This window comes from Lissotriton helveticus, chromosome 4_1 (genome assembly GCF_964261635.1).
Source record: "Lissotriton helveticus chromosome 4_1, aLisHel1.1, whole genome shotgun sequence".
In the NCBI taxonomy this organism is placed as follows: domain Eukaryota; kingdom Metazoa; phylum Chordata; class Amphibia; order Caudata; family Salamandridae; genus Lissotriton; species Lissotriton helveticus.
Window position 1 is genome coordinate 1,064,346,580 of NC_136063.1, and position 18,760 is coordinate 1,064,365,339.

The 18,760-nt window shown below is 43.8% G+C and overlaps 1 protein-coding gene across 3 annotated transcripts in view; it reads right to left on the bottom strand.

The window, feature by feature from the left end:
* TRIO (trio Rho guanine nucleotide exchange factor) overlaps positions 1-18,760 on the bottom strand; it is a 4,034,553-nt gene that overhangs the window by 3,150,884 nt on the left and 864,909 nt on the right. For all 3 annotated transcript variants that reach the window (XM_078687660.1, XM_078687659.1, XM_078687661.1), the window contains exon 9: positions 9,739-9,969. In XM_078687660.1, coding sequence (XP_078543786.1) covers positions 9,739-9,969 — 231 coding nt within the window. The remainder of the gene's footprint in view (positions 1-9,738; positions 9,970-18,760) is intronic.

Consider the following 18,760-nt stretch of genomic DNA (forward strand, 5'->3'; position numbering starts at 1 on the left):
AAAACTGGGGCCTTATATATGCTTAGGGTTACATAGTCAGCATAAGACCAAGGGGCAGTCCTGGCTCATGTAAGCATGCAAAATGCCTAATATGGGCATGCACGATCTGCTTGCTCAACAAAGTGGGAGGAGTGTTACTTCTCCATAAATCAGTAAAAATAGCCTGACAGTTATACAAGAGGAGCAGGTGCATTCTTCTAGCTAGGCCCTTCTGAGCATGTGCAAGGCTCTGAAGAGGGAAACAGGCTAACTAAAATGGCTGCCAAAATACAAAAATGGCTTTCAGCTCATGCTAACAAATCCCTGCAATCTTTAACATGGGGTGTGTTTGTGGGGTTGTGTGTGTGTGTGTGTGTGTGTGGGGTGGTTGTGTGTGTGGGGTGGTTGTGTGGGGGGGTGTGGGGGGGTGTGGCTGTGTGTGGGGGGGTGTGGTTGTGTGTGAGGGGGGTTAGGGTTGTGTGTGAGGGGGGTTATGGTTGTGCGTGGGGGGGGTTATGGTTGTGCGTTTGTGGGGGTTGTGGTTGTGCGTGTGGGGGGGGTTGTGTGGTGTTGGGTTGTGTGTGGGGGGTTGTGTGTGAGGGGGGTTGTGTGGTTGTGTGTGTGGGGGGATGTGTGTGGGGATGTGGGTCTGTGTGTGGGGATGTGGGTCTGTGTGTGGGGATGTGGGTCTGTGTGTGGGGATGTGGGTCTGTGTGTGGGGATGTGGGTCTGTGTGTGGGGATGTGGGTCTGTGTGTGGGGATGTGGGTCTGTGTGTGGGGGATGTGTGTGTGTGTGGGGGGGATGTGTGTGTGTGTGGGGGGGGGATGTGTGTGTGTGGGGGGGGATGTGTGTGTGTGGGGGGGATGTGTGTGTGTGGGGGGGATGTGTGTGTGTGGGGGGGGATGTGTGTGTGTGTGGGGGGATGTGTGTGTGTGGGGGGATGTGTGTGTGTGGGGGGGATGTGTGTGTGTGTGGGGGGATGTGTGTGTGGGGGGGATGTGTGTGTGTGTGTGGGGATGTGTGTGTGGGGATAGGTGCGTATGTGGGGATGTGTGTGTGTGTGGGGATGTGTGGGGTTGTGTGTGTGCTGTTGTGTGTGTGCTGTTGTGTGTGTGTGGGGTTGTGTGTGGGGAGGTTGTGTGTGTGGGGGTTGTGTGTGTGGGGGTTGTGTGTGTGGGGCTGTGTGTGTGTGAGGCTGTGTGTGTGGGGTTGTGTGTGTGTGGGGTTGTGTGTGTGTGTGGGGTTGTGTGTGTGGGTTTGTGTGTGGGGGGTTTGTGTGTGGGGGGGTTTGTGTGTGTGGGGGTTTGTGTGAGGGGGGGTTTGTGTGAGGGGGGTTTGTGTGAGGGGGGGTTTGTGTGAGGGGGGTTATGGTTGTGTGTGAGGGGGGTTATGGTTGTGCGTGGGGGGGTTATGGTTGTGTGTTTGTGGGGGATGTGTGTGTGTGGGGGGATGTGTGTGTGTGGGGGGATGTGTGTGTGGGGGGGGATGTGTGTGTGTGGGGGGGATGTGTGTGTGTGGGGGGGGATGTGTGTGTGTGTGGGGGGGATGTGTGTGTGGGGGGGGGATGTGTGTGTGGGGGGATGTGTGTGTGGGGGGATGTGTGTGTGTGGGGGGATGTGTGTGTGTGTGGGGGGATGTGTGTGTGTGTGGGGGGATGTGTGTGTGTGTGGGGGGATGTGTGTGTGTGTGGGGGGGATGTGTGTGTGTGTGTGTGGGGGGGATGTGTGTGTGTGTGTGTGGGGGGGATGTGTGTGTGGGGGGATGTGTGTGTGTGGGGGGATGTGTGTGTGTGGGGGGATGTGTGTGTGTGGGGATGTGTGTGTGTGTGTGGGGATGTGTGTGTGTGTGGGGATGTGTGTGTGTGGGGATGTGTGCGTGTGTGGGGATGTGTGCGTGTGTGGGGATGTGTGCGTGTGTGGGGTTGTGTGTGTGCTGTTGTGTGTGTGCTGTTGTGTGTGTGCTGTTGTGTGTGTGCTGTTGTGTGTGTGCTGTTGTGTGTGTGTGTGCTGTTGTGTGTGTGTGGGGCTGTGTGTGTGAGGCTGTGTGTGTGAGGCTGTGTGTGTGTGGGGGTTGGTTGTGTGTGTGGGGTTGTGTGTGTGTGGGGTTGTGTGTGTGTGGGGTTGTGTGTGTGGGGGGTTTGTGTGTGGGGGTGTGTGTGGGGGTGTGTGTGTGTGGGGGTGTGTGGGGGGGTGTGTGTGTGGGGGTGTGTGTGTGGGGTTGTGTGTGTGGGGTTGTGTGTGTGGGGTTGTGTGTGTGGGGTTGTGTGTGGGGTTGTGTGTGGGGTTGTGTGTGGGGTTGTGTGTGTGGGGTTGTGTGTGTGGGGTTGTGTGTGTGGGGTTGTGTGTGTGGGGTTGTGTGTGTGGGGTTGTGTGTGAGTGTGGGGTTGTGGGTGTGTGTGTGGGGTTGTGGGTGTGTGTGTGGGGTTGTGGGTGTGTGTGTGGGGTTGTGGGTGTGTGTGTGGGGTTGTGGGTGTGTGTGTGGGGTTGTGGGTGTGTGTGGGGTTGTGTGTGTGTGTGTGTGTGGGGTTGTGTGTGTGGGGTTGTGTGTGTGGGGTTGTGTGTGTGGGGTTGTGTGTGGGGTTGTGTGTGTGGGGTTGTGTGTGGGGTTGTGTGTGGGGTTGTTTGGGGTTGTGTGTGGGGTTGTTTGGGGTTGTGTGTGGGGTTGTGGGGGGAGAATTGTCTGTGTGTGTGGGGGTTGTCTTTGTGTGTGTGGACTGTGTGCGGGGGGCTGTGTGTGTGTGGGTGGGGGGCTGTGTGCGGGGGGCTGTGTGTGTGGGGGGTTGTGTGTGTGTGGGGGGTTGTGTGTGTGGGGGGGTTGTGTGTGTGGGGGGTTGTGTGTGTGTTGGGTTGTGCGTGTGTGGGGTTTTGTGTTCGGGGGGTTGTGTGTGTGGGGGGTTGTGTGTGGGGTTGTGGGTTGTGTGGCTGGGGGGTTGTGGGTTGTGTGTGTGGGGGGTTGTGTGTGTGGGGGGTTGTGTGTGTGGGGTTGTGGTTGTGTGTGTCCGTGGGGTTGTGTGTGGGGGTGTGGGGTTGTGTGTGGGGAGTTGTGTGTGTGTGGGGTTGTGTGTGTGGAGTTGTGTGTGGGGGGTTGTGTGTGGGGGGTTGTGTGTGGGGGGTTGTGTGTGGGGGGTTGTGTGTGGGGGGTTGTGTGTGTGTGTGGTGTTGTGTTTGTAGGGTTGTGTGTGTGGGGTTGTGTGTGTGGGGTTGTGTGTGTGGGGGGTTGTGTGGGTGTGGGGTTGTGGTTGTGTGTGAGTGGGGTTGTGTGTGTGTGGTTGTGTGTGGGGTTGTGTGTGTGTGGGATTGTGTGTGTGTGGTTGTATGTGTTGGGTTATGTGTGTGTGGGGGTGTTGTGTTTGTGGGGGGATGTGTGTGCGACATTAATACTAAAAGCATCTCAAAATAAAGGAACACAAACATCGAGTTTGTGGAAAGAGAAAGCACATTGTAAGTCAAAGGGGTGCAGCAAAGCATTAACACAACAACGAGAACATCAATGGGGCACTGCTAAGGTTTTTGCGGGTGAAAGTGACACATGTTCTTTGATGTTTGATGTTCTTTGAAGGAGAACATCAAAGGGCTGCTGCTAAAGTGATTGCGGGCGAAAGTGATCTCGGGCGCTTAATGAGGCTGACAAATGGTGCGCGCGCCCGCGCACATGCACTGTACCCGATCCGCACTTTGGGTGCACTTTTAAAAGCCCCTACTTTATATCTCGCCAAAGCATCCCTAGCGGGATAGCTTAGACGAGACCTAAAAACACACAAAAAATGGTGGAGGTGAAGGGTTTATTGCTGAGGCGTGTTTTTGGGCAGCAGCAGTTGGAATATTTATGGCATGTTGTTATAGTTGAGGGAGATATTTCTAGGACAGATCTGCTCAAAGCCAATAAAGATACTCTTCATCCAAAGAACAGAGGGCAGGTCATGTCATTTGTGAAACTTTACAAATTATATGGAAATATTTTTACTAACTTTGCCACTAATTTGGATTACTGATGGAGATAACTGATTTTTTGTGTGAAAAAGAACTGGAGGGAGCATTCTGATGCATCAAATCTGATATATCGAACACACATTTATTGCAGCCTTTTGTTCCAGGACTACCTGTCTGTTTACTGTTGATGTGAGTGAGAAAAGTTTAGGTGAAAGCATTATGCAGAAGAGTGAAAAAAGGAGGGGGGGACAGACGACTGCATTTGCTTTACAAGTTTTAAAGAATCTGATGCCTATTCTGTAATTGAAAGTGAAATGCTAGCTGGCACATGGGCAGCTCAAACATTCAGAAGTTATCTTTGGGATACACATTTTAGCATCAGAACAAATGACACATCTCTTGCATTAAGTTTGAGTAGGTTAGGCGAACCATCTGACAGATTGACAGCCAATTTGGCCAGGCTCAACATTAAGCTTCTAGAATATAGGCATCTGGACTGCACCTTAATCCAGCCAGATCCACTTTAATACCCCTTAATAGCTCGCAGGAATGCATAGATTGGCAGACCAATATTCCTCTGAGGTGCCTCTCCTTCAAATATCTTGCCATTTGGGTAGCCCCAGAAATGACCTGGTCCCTCAACATTAACCCCTTACTTAAGCGAGTAAAAGAGGACATCAGCAGGTGGCAATCCCTCCCACTTAATCACATAGGCAACATTGCCCTATTCAAAATGATGGTGTTGACCCTGTAATTATATGTTATTTGAAAGTAATTTTTAAGGCGCAAAACTCATGCCAGAGAGCGTCTTGGCTCTATAGGAACAGGGTATAGATGCAAATCTGTTGAAAATAAAGCTTTCTTGCAGGGAATAGAGTGCCCTTTAGTCTTGTGAGAAAAGCCAGGTCTTCAAAGACTTTCTAAAAATCAGTAAGGAAGAGGCCGTTTTTAGTGTCCGTGGTAGACTATTCCAGAGCACCGCGGTGGTCCTGAAAAAGTTCTTTCCACCCCAGGTGGCCTTCCTAAAAAAAGGGAGACAGTCCGGCTCTTAGCAGAACCTGAATGGAGAATCATCCCTGCGACATACCATGTGAGCTTTTCCTTGAAGCGACCTGGTCCTGATCCACATAGTGATTTGTAAGCCAAGCAGAAGGACTTTAACTTACACCGTTTTCTGACTGGTAGCCAGTGGAGTTTCCTGATGGCTTCTTTAGCAGATTCATATTTTGGTATTTTGAAAAGAAAGCATGCAGCTGCATTCTGAAGAGTTTGAAGCCTCTTCATAGGACCTACTGCAAGGTTAAGATAGAGACTGTTGCAGTAGTCAATCCTTGAGAGTACCAGGGCGATGATCACAGTTTTTAGGAGGTCAGGAGGTATGAATTTTTCAATCTTTCTTACCATTCTCAGGGAGCAGAATGAGGCAGAAGTGATTCTGTTCACCTGATCTTTAAGCTTCAGCTCATTATCTAAATGTAATCCAAAGCCTTCTTCTTCACTTCCCTCGCAAGTGGTTCCAGGACATTGATGGCATAATCACAGCTTTTCTCTGGGATAGCTCAAGGCCACGACTAGCCCTCGCCCTTTGTCAACTACCCCCTACAACGGAGGTATGGGGAGGATTAACCCTTTCTTGTATTACCTGCCAACCAGTCTCCTTGTAATACACAACTGGTTTAATGTGGGTTGGTCTGATCCGGCCTACTGGTTACAGCTGGAGAGTCTAAGAATTTCACGGGTCCAGGCCATGCTCTACGGTGCCCAGATCCCTCAAACAATGCTGGCGGTGACTCGGGCTGGGCCCTTCTGGCATAGTGCTCAGCAATGCAATATACTCAGTGGGATGCCAAACCCACCCTACAGACACCTCTGCGGGTTGGAAATTGGCTTGGGAGGGTTGGGGCAATGGAGGGGTTTCAGATGTGGGGTCTGATAGGGATTACACACCTGTGGGACGTGTGGAAGAGAGGACACCTATGCTCCTTTTAAGACTCGCAGCATACATACTCATTGCCCTCCACCCAGCTCTACAAATATCTTCAACTTTGGCAGGCCATTGCCCCTTACGCCCCTGAAAATGCTGCATTCCCAGAATTCAGCCCACTAGAGGCCAAAATCCTCATCGGTAACCTAGGGAAAGGAGGAGTCTCAAATCTACCGAACACTGATAAACAACTCCCCGTCCATCCTCAACTCTCTTAAAGAGCGATGGGAACAATGGATGGGTCCTCTGGAGGAGGAAGGCAGAAGAGACACCCTGATGCCCCCCCCCCGCGTGCTCACCATTTCTGCCAGGCTCCACCTGATCCACATATACTACCTCCACTGCACCTACTTTACTTCAATTGCCTACATCAGGCTGGATTCCTACCCGCCCCTGGGGCCCAAGATGCGCAACGGAACCTGCAGATTTCCATCATATGGTTTGGTGCTGCACCTCCCTCACAAGTTATTGAGAAGCAATAATAGCGGAACTGAGTGAGATATTGGGTTGGCCAGTCCCACATAACCCCCTTGCCCTTCTCCTGGGAGTGATGGAGGGATTGGACGGCTTCCGAGCCAATAGATCATCCCTAGGAACGGTCATCATGGTAGCCAAAAGAGATATTGCAGCAGCTTGGAAAATCCCAACCCCCTCGACCATCACCACATAACGGAAAGGGGTGGACTGGTGCACCATGCAAGAGAAGCACGAGGCGAGAGGATGTCCTGCTAAGCATGAACGCATATGGGGCAAATGGCTGGGGCTGATGAATTGAAGTCAACTTATCAGGAGGTGGGTAACCTGAAGTCTCAATACACAATACATCTGTCTTGCAAGTGCAAAGCAATGACTGGGAAACTATCCAATGCGTCATCTGTCACAGTGTAGCACTGTATTGTGTTTTTGTTTGCAAAAACCAATAAAGTTGATTATTAAAAAAAAGCTACTAGGATATAATTTCACTATTGAACTTGTTTCCAGGAATTACTAACAAGATAGAAGATTTGCCACACATGCTAATATAGGAAGATGATACTGTTGAACCGGATTGTAAGGACATCGAGAACATTACTGCTTCTGTTGAATCTGAAGATCAAGACTTGCATTTATGAAGAAGTATTGGTGCAGGCCTTAACAGAGGATAATCACTGAAGGTGTTACAATGGCTCATTAAAGGATGGCCTAAAGAAAGGTGTTTGTCTGGTGAACGTCAATCTTTTGCTTAAATATCACTTTGATTATCCATGAAATGGCCTGTTGGTCAGAGGAAACAAACTGTATAATTCTAGCACAATCAGAAGAAAACTAGTTTATTTAGCTCATGCTGTACAATTGGACATGCCCCTGAATAAGATAGGGCTCTGTGAAACTTTTTCGTGGCCTGAAATGGACTCCAATATAAAATTCGCAGTTAAGGGGTGGGTGTAATGTATGCAAGAGTGCTGACACACAGTTGATTACAAGGAACTCCCCTATTGTAGCAGTGGATGTCTCTGAACGTGTGTGGGAAAAAGCAGCATTATATTTTAGAGGGTCATTTGATAGTTTTAGGATCAGGTTTACACCTGTTTTCACTGACTATAAATCAAAATGGTTTGAAGTACAGTTTTTAAGACAACCAGATACTACAAGTTATTGAATTTTTGAGGAGCGTGATTGCGCGAGAGGTGCTGCCAAAAGAACTAGTGAAAGACAATAGCGTGCATTTTACTTCCATTGAGATGCTCAAATTCGGGAAAGAAACCGGTACAGAACACAGATGAACAAGTTTATATCATCCTTAAGGAAATGGCCATGTAGAAAGAGAAAACAGACCCGTGGGTGAATGTGTTAGACTAACACTTGAAAGTGGATTGAATGTTGTTAGAGTGATCTAAGAAATGTTGTACTTGTATCATGCCACACCCCACCCCAAAACAGACATTACTCCATTTGAGGCTCTTAGGAGACACACGTCTTTTACATTAGTGGAACTGCAATGGATTATTTGTAGTGGTAAAAACTGCGGGTGTGTAGAATTTAAGGAAAAAAATATTAAGGACCCATTCACTGTAAGGCAAGATAAAGCTCATGCTAGATATTGTATGAAGCAGCGAGTCCAAACAAGTCATTTTCAAGTAGGTGATACTTTAAGAGTCAAATTGCCTCGATTAGTCAGAAAAGGAAAGTCCAAATAAAGTCCTTCAAAACAGACAACTGACGTTTCTTGATTGGCTGTTTGTCTGGAAGGGGTGGAAGTGGTGAAACAAATAATCAATAGCGCCAGTTTATACATTTTCCTTTAATAACTCAAACATAAATTTCAACAATCCAAATTATTTATCCAGTAATCCTGAAGGAAAATATTAGATCAAGCCTCCAGTATGGATGAAAGATAATTGTTAAATTCAAATCCATCATTTTTACTTTGTTTATTTTCTATATTTCCTTAATCAATATATAAATGTAGTTGTATTTGTATAGGTTTGCTTTTCACATATTAAGCTGTCAATGTTTTGTTTCTGTTGTAAAAGGGAAGGTGTGTTATCTCTGCATTTGATGCCCATAAGACCAAAGTTAATTTGGTCGTGTAGGGTTCTTACGGTAGATTTAATGTGCCAGACAGCAGGATTCAAATGTAAACAAGAGTTACCAGCACAATGAACTGAGGACAGGCAGCGTTGCTGCCCTGCTCTGTGAATCTCGCAGTAAACTTACTGGTTTCAACTTATCTTGTTGAGTGATAGGTGATTTTGACTCAACAAATTACAAAGCTAATACTGGAACCTGCTCCAATGTACCAGGTCAAAAACTACTATGAGATGCTCAGCAATTTTAGATTTCACTTATTATCATATACTGGGGTCCAAGCTGATGTTTCATACCAACCTAATCCATGAGATCAGAAATACTCGTGGCTAGGTCAAGCACCAATAGCCACCCCTAGCAACTGTCCAGGGTGAACCCTCTTGAGTCTGTCCGATTCATGAACTTCCCAAACAATCCAGGTAGCTTTATCTGCATGTTTTATTAAGGCGACGATTACCATCTACAGATCCCGGCTACTCCCATGCATCAAATTTGTTTATTCAAGACAATGACAAGTGATAGCCAATAAATGTGTACTAGTGATGGATTTATGACCTAAGCTTCAGTTATCTCTCTGAATGTGGTTTACTACACCAACGTGGAGTAATCAGAAGAAGCAAGTACTTACAGAAAATGCAATGTAACTAAGTGGCAACAAATATATGAACTGAGGAACCGCAAAGTAACTGTATCCACTACAAGAAGATTTGTACCCAATTAAGAATCTAGAATATTCTCTTGACTTAAATATATGGCAAACTGCAAGAAATAAATAAAACATCAGCTTCTCATTTAAATCACTGTGCAATGCCCAAGTCAATCTCAGTGTTGCTTGAAACACATGCACTGCAGTGGCAAAATCAACATCTATATAAACAATGTCACTATATGCACTTTAAAACATGTATCCAAATGCCTTGCTAATTTTTAATTCCAGAAAGAATCCAATAGACCAATATCTTTTGTGTACAAAATGATGTTAGTGAATTTTCAGATCAAAAATATACATGTAAACTTGCTTTAAAAAAAAAACGAACTGCTTTCTGTTGTGTAAAGGCTATATATATATTATTTTTTCTTTTAAAGCTGTAAAGATTTAAATCATTAGATCTACTCTAACAATCTTTGAGGTTCTCCCCATTCCCCACATGAAGCAACAATTAAATAGTGTGACACATGGTAGACAACATATCTGCCAGATTTTTCCCACCTCTTGTGACTAATGACAAAGCAAAAGTTTAAACTTCACCGATGAAAAATAACAAATGATACAAACCTGCTGAACATCCTGCTGAAAGACACACAGCTGGAGTCGCTGATGAAGCCGAACCTTACGGTGCTGCCAGATATTCTCCAATTGCCTTTGGTGGTGCAATACTTCATGAATGGCATCAAGGACATGATGAACTGCCTTAGAATAGTTGGCTGATGCAGTAAGACAGTCAGATCCACCAGGACTCAAAGGTCTTTGAAGTTTATCCAGAAGTGACTTGCCATCTTGACTAACCTGTAGAGTAAAATCAAAATGTCAAGATTCCACTGAAACATCAAAATGCCTCCAAGATCATAGTGGATATTTACTTCTCTCCAAATCGCTTCCACAAAATACATAGAGGATGCTCTACCTCAAGGTATGTTGATTTATAAACCCAGCACTGATTACGGTAAATAAAAATGATATAAGCTTGAATAAAATGTTACACAAGTTTTCGATCCCACTAGAAAAGGTAGGACTGCGTAATGGGATGACAGAACCTCTGAATGTAAGGACTGAGTCCATCTACACCATCAGATATTATCAATTCCTAGTTAGTACACAGTGCCGCACCCGAACCCCTGACCTTCCGGGGTGAGCCTGGCAACCTCAAACATGAAACTCTAATCCCCAAGGGAATTGTAGAAACAGACTGCACCCCTTTCGTTGTTTGCTTATGCATGCCCTTGGTTAACACAAGAAAGATATGAAAAAAGTTTTCAATGCATTTATTTAAACAATCATAGTCTTGCATAGAACAAATGAGCTATGCTTATTAGGGAGATAAAACAAAACCATGTAACTAGCATGATAAACATGAAGAAAAGAATAAACAGTTCAACCATTGCAGTCTGATTTCTACATATTTCGACCTATCACAACCCCTACTCTGAGAGCATTGGGGCTGTACCTCTGCCCGATCTCTTACTTTAGCCTGAGCCCCATTGTCGAATTACTTGGCCAGGGAATCGACCTGCAATGGAATTGACAATGGATTGAAGATCAATGTCAGCAGAGCTTCATGCTGAACACAGGATTTGTTCCAGGATAAGTGTGAGCGGAGTGCTCCTCTGACCCGTAAAAGGGCAGTGCACTGTTATAATACAAACCACTGTGTTAGAGGTACACCTCTGATGCAATGATATATCCAGATGTTAGAAGCTATCTCTGAACAAGCAATGCAAGCACTAGGATATCTTGTTCTATGTTCCTAGCCCTGAACAGCGTTTACTGGTTACATAGCGAAAAAGGCTTCCTGAAAACAAGCAACATGTACAGCGTCTTCTCAGAATACTATTGTGCAAGCAAAACATGTAAAAATAACATCGCTGAAACAATGTCTGCTAAAACGTGTAAAATATAAAACCGGAATGGAGAACCAAAGTGGGCTGGAGAAGGCCCCGCAACAACCTCCCCTTGACTGTGACAAGACAAAGCTTCTCTATAAACTATACTAAAAAATGGTCACGTTTAATATCTAAGCTAACAGAAGCCATTTAAAAATATCCCAATAAAAATGTAAAACCAAAAGAATAAACATTAAAGACAGTTTATAAAAACAAGTGCAAATTAAAATTCAAAGGAGACTCCTATTATCCATGCTCTTAGTGTCAAAGGAATCCAAGATGGACTCTGCATCCGCAGGTGATGTTTCCATAATGGCCTTGCTGTTGAGTTGCAAAGAACAAACGTGGTCAGCACCTTCATCTGATAATGAATCGGTGTCATCCTGCAGTGCGCCCACATTAGAAGAGCCAGGATCCAAGAACTGAAGCACCGAAGCATCCAGATCCAAGGAAAATAATTGGCTCATAGAGAGCATTCTGAAGCAATGGCTTTCGCATGGGACAACTCCAAAAACTGGTCGTCACCTGATGCATCAGAAGATCTATGTCCATAGAGAGTACCAATTGCATTGCAAGGCAAGGCAAATGTCAGGCGCACACCCGAAAGGGCAACATAGACAGCGAAACACAGGCTGCACACAGGTAAACCACACTGGTCTGACAGACAGGAACCAGTAATCGTTCAGTTTCTGAGCAAAGACACTCCGAAAACATGTACAATGCGTTCATGACACAGTTGAACGTGTGGGAGATCCATCAACATTTGGCCTCGAAATGGAACATCCATTGCGAAGCAGCAAAAATAGCACCAACATACCACAAATGAGAAATAACAAGTGGTATGCCTCCAAAAACACTTCAAAACATAGAATGAATGAAGGGCGGGATCACTTCAAAAATGGTCTGAAACATGCTGACAAAGTCAGACCCAACCGCTTTAAAAGTGTACCATAGGGGCGTGGCCATCTATCATGGCCCGGAGAACGTGTTCTGAGAAGGCTCCGCGCCTCGCAACTATGAACCATGTATCTAGCCAATGATCCTAAAAGCACCGGGTGGATGGCGAGCAACGTGTAGAATCTAGCAGGAACCTTACCTTTGGCCGAAACTGCCCTGGGAAGCGGTGCCTTCATGTGACATGGACTGAAGAGGTGGTGCGCCTGCCGGGCGGTGAACACTCCTGGTGGACCGTGCGACTTTGGCTTGGGTCGCCTGAGGCGTGCTAGCAGCTGGATCTGCATCACCCCCTGGACCCCCAGCAGCGTGGGGTAGAGTGGGCCACATCAGATCAGCGGGCAGCATTGTGGTGAGTGGCCTGACTGCAGTGGTGTCAGCGGTACGGAGCCAGTGCACTCCATCGCATCACGGGCGGAGGTGAGCGCCCGTACAAAGGGGTGAGGAGAGATTCGAGCCCCACTTCTACAGTCTCCCCTTAAGTCTATTGAGCCTGTCAAGGAGCCAGGCAGAATGCCTGATGCCAATATGGCGCCCGGCGACTGGAGCTATGCCGCATGAGAGCACATTAAGACCTTCCACATAGAGAGCGAGCAACCTGGCCTGGTGGGACCCCATGGTGACACTTCAGCAAGGAGTAGAGTTTACCGCTTGGCGGGCGATGCGGTAATATCGCTAGGGAGCACGGCGGGGTCCCTTAGTGGCTGTGGTCAAGTTATGTTATGTTACTGAGAGTTATACAGCACACCAACACCAAACGGTGTCTTGACACAAACAGTCCAGAGGCAGGCAAGTGTACTATTCATTAAATAGCTAGGTCTTTAGAGGTTTACGAAAGGATGTTAAAGATGGAAGATTTCTGATGGAGAAGGGGAGGGTGTTCCAGAGTTTCGTAGCACCCAATGAAGCTTCAACCACCCCAACTAGCCTCATAGAATCTCTGAGAGAGCATCAGTTTTGCCCCTTCAGACCTAGGAAATCTGTTTGGGGAGTACCAGTTTAAGGATGGTATCAAAAACTGAGCGCCTGTACAGTGAAGTGCCTTTGTAAGTAAGTAAGTAAGTTTATTGTGTTGATTATTTAAAATCTTACAATATTGCACATTCGAAAAAAAAGTCAATAAAAGCTATATTCATACATAAAACAGTTAAAATATAATTCAAAATTTAAATATTTAAAATAGTTACATCTCCTAGTTTCCTTTTAGCTATCGTTAAAAATTTTACAAACGTAGCATTTAAAATAATATCATTCGAGTCCAAACACCTTATTAGGGCCTGCCTGCATGACCTTATGCCTCGTGCATTTAGAGGAATCTTAAGCAAAGTTTTTCTCTCCTGGGAGAGTTCCGGACAAGTACAAAGAAGATGAAGGATAACATCCTCACAGGTGTTGCACAATCTACATTCGGTTTGCGTTACCGTTCTTGCCCAAGGTGGACGATGGCACAGGCCTGGTATTTTGCCAAATCTTGCATTGAGGAGCACCTGTTTATTTTTTTCCGTCCAGGGAGTCACCAAATATTGTTGGATTTCTTTCTTTTTATAACCATTTATTATTGTCCAAGCATGTTTTCTTTTGGTAAGGATAGCTTTATCGTTTAGAATAGATAGATAGCTTGCAGTTTTGTTAATTATCCTCTTAAATGATGTCTTGGTTATATTTGTATCCCATATTGACGTCACCTCAAAATCTTTTATCGCTTTCGTTAGGTACAGCCCTGTCAGAGAGTTCATGTCATTACTTAATTCTTTCCATAAAAGTTGCGATATTTCATTTTGGTGATCAGTTTTTATTTGGTTCCAAATTTTTATGAAGTGTGCTTGCCTTGTATATTGTTGATTAATTAGTCCAAACTCCAACCGTACTTGTGCAGGAGAAGCGTTTGCTGGAAGCAAAATAGTGCCCGATATACTCTGGTTATGTTTTTATTCAGGATTTCAGTATCCCTACCCATTGTAGCTTCACTACCATATGTGATAGTCGGTTCTAGTCTTGCAGAAATAATACTGAGAAGAGGGCCGTAAGTTAGGCTGGGAAGAGATTTCTGCACAATTCTGAAAGCAGCAGACAATGCATTTGATTTCCTTTGGATGTCCCTTTTTTGTAGTTGGAAATTACCTTTTGAATCAAATAGAACCCCCAGGTATTTATATGACTCCACTTGCTCCAGCTCGATGTTATCCATATACATTTTAGTAGTGTGTTTTTTTGTATTATTTTTAGTAACTACCATAATCTTGGTTTTTGTGTCGTTTATGACCATACCATTTGCCTTAGAGTACGTGTGAGTCCTCCTAATTAATCGCTGTAAACCCACTTTGGTATGGCTCAATAATATCACATCATGTGCATATAATAAGTTTGTGAGCCGCTTATCTGCTAACTTCGGGGGATGCGCATTTTCATTGTCCAGTATTGGCGTTAGGTCGGCAAGAAACAAATTAAAAAGGAGCGGAGCTAAAACACAGCCTTGTTTTAGGCCTTCCTTTGCTGGAATCTCCTTAGATAGTGTACTGCCGTCCCCCCTCCTCACACTCACCCATGTGTCTGTCTACAAGAGACGAATCAATTTAAGTAGTGAGGATGGTATTTTCATTGTCTCGAGTTTTTCCCAGAGTAAATTCCTGCTTACACAATCAAATGCGGATTTGAAGTCTATGAAACATAGATATAAAGGTTGCTTCCGTCTAATTGACTTGTCAATAAGTAGGGTAAGAATAAGAATATTTGTGGTTGTACCCAATCCTTGAATGAAGCCTGTTTGATTTAGAGGCAATTTCTTATTGTCCGACACCCATTCTGTTAATTTAGTCAAAAGGATTCTGGCAAACAGCTTGGCGTCCGTGTCTTGTAAGGTGATTAGCCTATAGTTTTCTGCCAGTGCCCAGTTTCCTTTTTTGAAAATTGGGGTTATTAGGGATCCTCGCCATGACTTGGGGAGAGTTCCTGTTAGTATGACTTCTAAGAATAATTTCTATAGAATAGGCGCCCATAGTTCGGGATTTTCCTTAAAGAGTGCAAATGGTATCCCATTTGGTCTGGGTGCACCATTTTTCAGTTTTTTTATCAATTTAATTATCTCTTCTTTCTCGACTGGTATTTGCATATCCAATTCATTATACTGAATGGAAGATTCCATGTCGTTATCATTTTTTACCTCATAAGACTTAACCACCGCGATTGTTTGAGTAGTATCCTGATTTAGGTGGTTCCTCAGGTAGATCTCCCATTCCTGCTCAGTTAGTGGTGATGAGACTACTTGCTTATTGGGCCTAGCCAATTGATTGATAATTTTCCAGAAGTCTCTTGAGTTCTTCTGCTTACTGGCGTAAAGTAGTTTTGCCCAGCTTTCTTGTTTTACTTTATTTTTCTCACACCATATTAATTTTTTTAGGTTTTGATTTAGTTGCTTCAAAATTCCCATACTTTCTGCTTTTACTTCTGGTTTCTTCATTGACCTAATAATCTTGTTGCGATCTTTCTTTAATTTTGTAATTGCATATGGCAAGTTTAACTGCTGATCCTTGTCCCTGGGTAAGTCATTCCTTCTTCGGTTCTTATTTGACTGCAATTCACTTTGAGTCCTGATTAGTAATCCAGTGAAGTATTCCCATTGCTCAATTCCTGATTCTGGTGCAGTATCTTTAAAGCATGATTCAATGAGCCTTTCTATCTGCTCGTTCATTACTTCTTTGTTACCAACATTCCAAAATATTTTTTTATAGTTAGTTGTGCCAATTTGCCCTTGAACAGTCCGGTAAAGCTTATTTGTATTTGTTCCGATGTTCATTATAATTATTTGCTGGGCGTGGTCACTTTCCTTTACTTTCTTTAGTTGGTACAAAGTAATGCTGTGAAACATATATAATGTGGTCATAGTATAATCAAGCCTGGAGTGGGCATTATACCCAAAGTAACTATATGCAGGAGGCACATCTGATTTTATTCTGCCATTTAGAATTCGAAGTCCCATTGCTTCAATATCCCTTACAATTTTGTTTCCCATTCTGTTCTTATTGACGAGATTATCATTACCTAAGTCCTGCTCCGGAATTAGCCATTGATGATTTTGCATTTGGGTTATATCATCTCTTATGTGGGTTGACATAAGGTTAAGGTTGAAATCCCCGGTAATCAAGTAATCTGCTAGCGGTTCCTCTAACATCATGGTGATTAAAATATTATTTAGTGTTCCGCAAATTGTTTCTCTACTTCGGTTATTTGGCAATATGTAGACAGTGATCAGGTATAAGGTTTTAGTTTTTTGATTATTTGTTTTGTAGTTTAATTTAACTATCAAAATGTTAGTGCTATTTACTTCCACTTGCTCGTGATGAACCTGTAATGTGTTTGAGATAAATATCGCCTGACCCCGCTAGCTCGCCTGAACCTTTGGTCTTTCTTGGCATGTTCATAATAGCCAGCATATCCATGTAAAAGAAATGGGTTGGTTTCCCATGTTTCTTGTAATGCTACAATGTGAAATGTATCTACTAGGGCATCAATTTGCGCGTTCTGGATTTTGCCTCTTAGCCCGTTAATATTCCAAGAACACATTTTAATCCATTCTGTATTATTGCCCATTCCTCCTATTTGCGAGATGCTACCGTTTCATTGTTTGTACTTGGTATGAAGGGCCACATTGATCCATTTTTCATTTATTTCTTAATTTCTATCTTTCATGGGTTGGGTTAGGGTACATACGTTTTTCAAGGGTGATCTACTCAGTGCATTTTTTAGGACAGTAACTATCTGAGTATCCGCTTTATTCAATTTTAGTGCTGAATCGTCCCCTATAAAGGGAATAGGATAGACCTCAGGGCTGTGTTTGGTTATTACTATTCCCCAGGTTTTGAATGTCGGACTCTCATTCAGAATCTGTTCCGATATTGTGGGAGATATTAGTGAAATTAACGTCGGGGTGTGGGTACTGTTTATCCCCTCTATGAACTCAATCGAGATAATATCCTTACTTACGATTTTATTAAACGCTGGTATAGAGTTGAAAAGTCTAAGTAAGTTCCCACGATTAAGTATTTCTTGCCTACCCCTTGACTGGAATTCTGGAGTAAACATCAGTTTTACACTAGATTTGGGGTTCTGGTGAGGGGGGAACTCGTTTATCTCAATTTGATTTGGCTTATAGCTAATTGTTTTTTTCCCCTCTGTACTTTTAATCTGTAGCTGATCCCATTTTTGTATACTTAGTGGAGCTTTCACCTCCTTCTTCCCTATAGGGACCCCTTCTTTTATTGTTCTTAGGCTCAAACTTTGATTTAAGTGAGGAATCGTTATTATGGTTGATTTAATAGGGCTAGTTTCAGGAATTTTGTCAAAGTTACCTTTATTTAGCTCTTTTTTTTCTTCTTTTTGGTTTATATCCAGTTCGGTTACCTGTGGCGGTATGTCATGGGACCTGGAATCCTCTTTCCCATCAAGTAGTTTATTGTTCCTCCTTGGTAGGATTGGTGTTTCACTTGTATTGGGTTTCGGTATTTTTGTTAGTTCAGTCTTTTGGGTTTTATCAAATATGGGATAGAAATTGTTTCTACCTTTTCTTATATCTTCTGAAGTTATTATTGTCTGGTCCTCCTCTGACAAACTTTCAACAGACCTTTTCAGTTTTTCATTTTTTCTGGCTTTACGAAGTTTTTTTCTTTGTCGTTTTGACATTGTCGTGAAACCAGCCGTTTCGATATGTATGTAGGTTTGGTCCTCATGATTGGGTTTACTCATAGTTTCATTTCGTGATTGGTCTCTAACTTGGTAGACTGGTGAATTAACTATTTCATCCTGTAGTTTTGATGACTGTTTTAATTCAGGGCCTTTCATGTTGTCATCATCATTTCCAATTTCGTTTTTATTCCGTTCCTTTGTAGTAGCTATATCTTTTTTAAGTTTATCCTTGTTGACTTGGATGTTTCTTTTAGTGTCTTCTACTATGCTTGTTAAAACTGCCGGTAGTGCTGCTAATTTATCCATAATAGGAATATAGATACTGTCAGTAGATGTTTTTTCGTTTTCAGACTGAACTCTGATTATCAAATTGTTTAGTTGAGCGAGTTTGTTGTCAATTCCCGCCACATTATTTGCCATCATTTTTAATAGGTCAATTTGTATGTCCATTTTATTTGATTGATAGTGTAGAGCTTCTAACGGGAGTGTTGAGGTTTGGTAGAAGATATCCCATGGTATACCTGCTCCTTGTTGTTTTGTATCTCCCTTAATGGGTTTAGTGAAATTGGTTGGATTTTCCACATTGTTTTTCAGTTCCGCCTTTCTTTTTTCAATACTATTCTTGGCTGTAGCGATTTTTTCTAGAGGAGCTTCAAGGTCCGCCCCCAGCATTGTTGATTCAAGGGATTGCTCTTTGTTATTTACCCACCCCAGCTCAGCACTATCCTCATTTTGATGTACTTTAGATTCCTCAATGGTTACCGGCAACCGTTTATTTATTTCAACATTGACTTCAATTGGAAAACATGATGGTACATGCTCCATTCTTATTTCGTGATATTGATGAGAGGTTCCCTGATATTGCAAGTACAATTTATTTGAAGGAGAGTCAAGATCAATTACCTTTGTAGTCGCCATTTTGTCTGGCTCCATATTTGTATTTGTATTGCCGTTTATCAGCACTTTCGCGGGTTTTTGGTAAGTTATTCCTTGAGTTTGATCTATAGAGAGTATTTCTTGGTCCTCTCTTTGGTTTTTGTCGCCAATTTGTTCTCTTTGTTCCA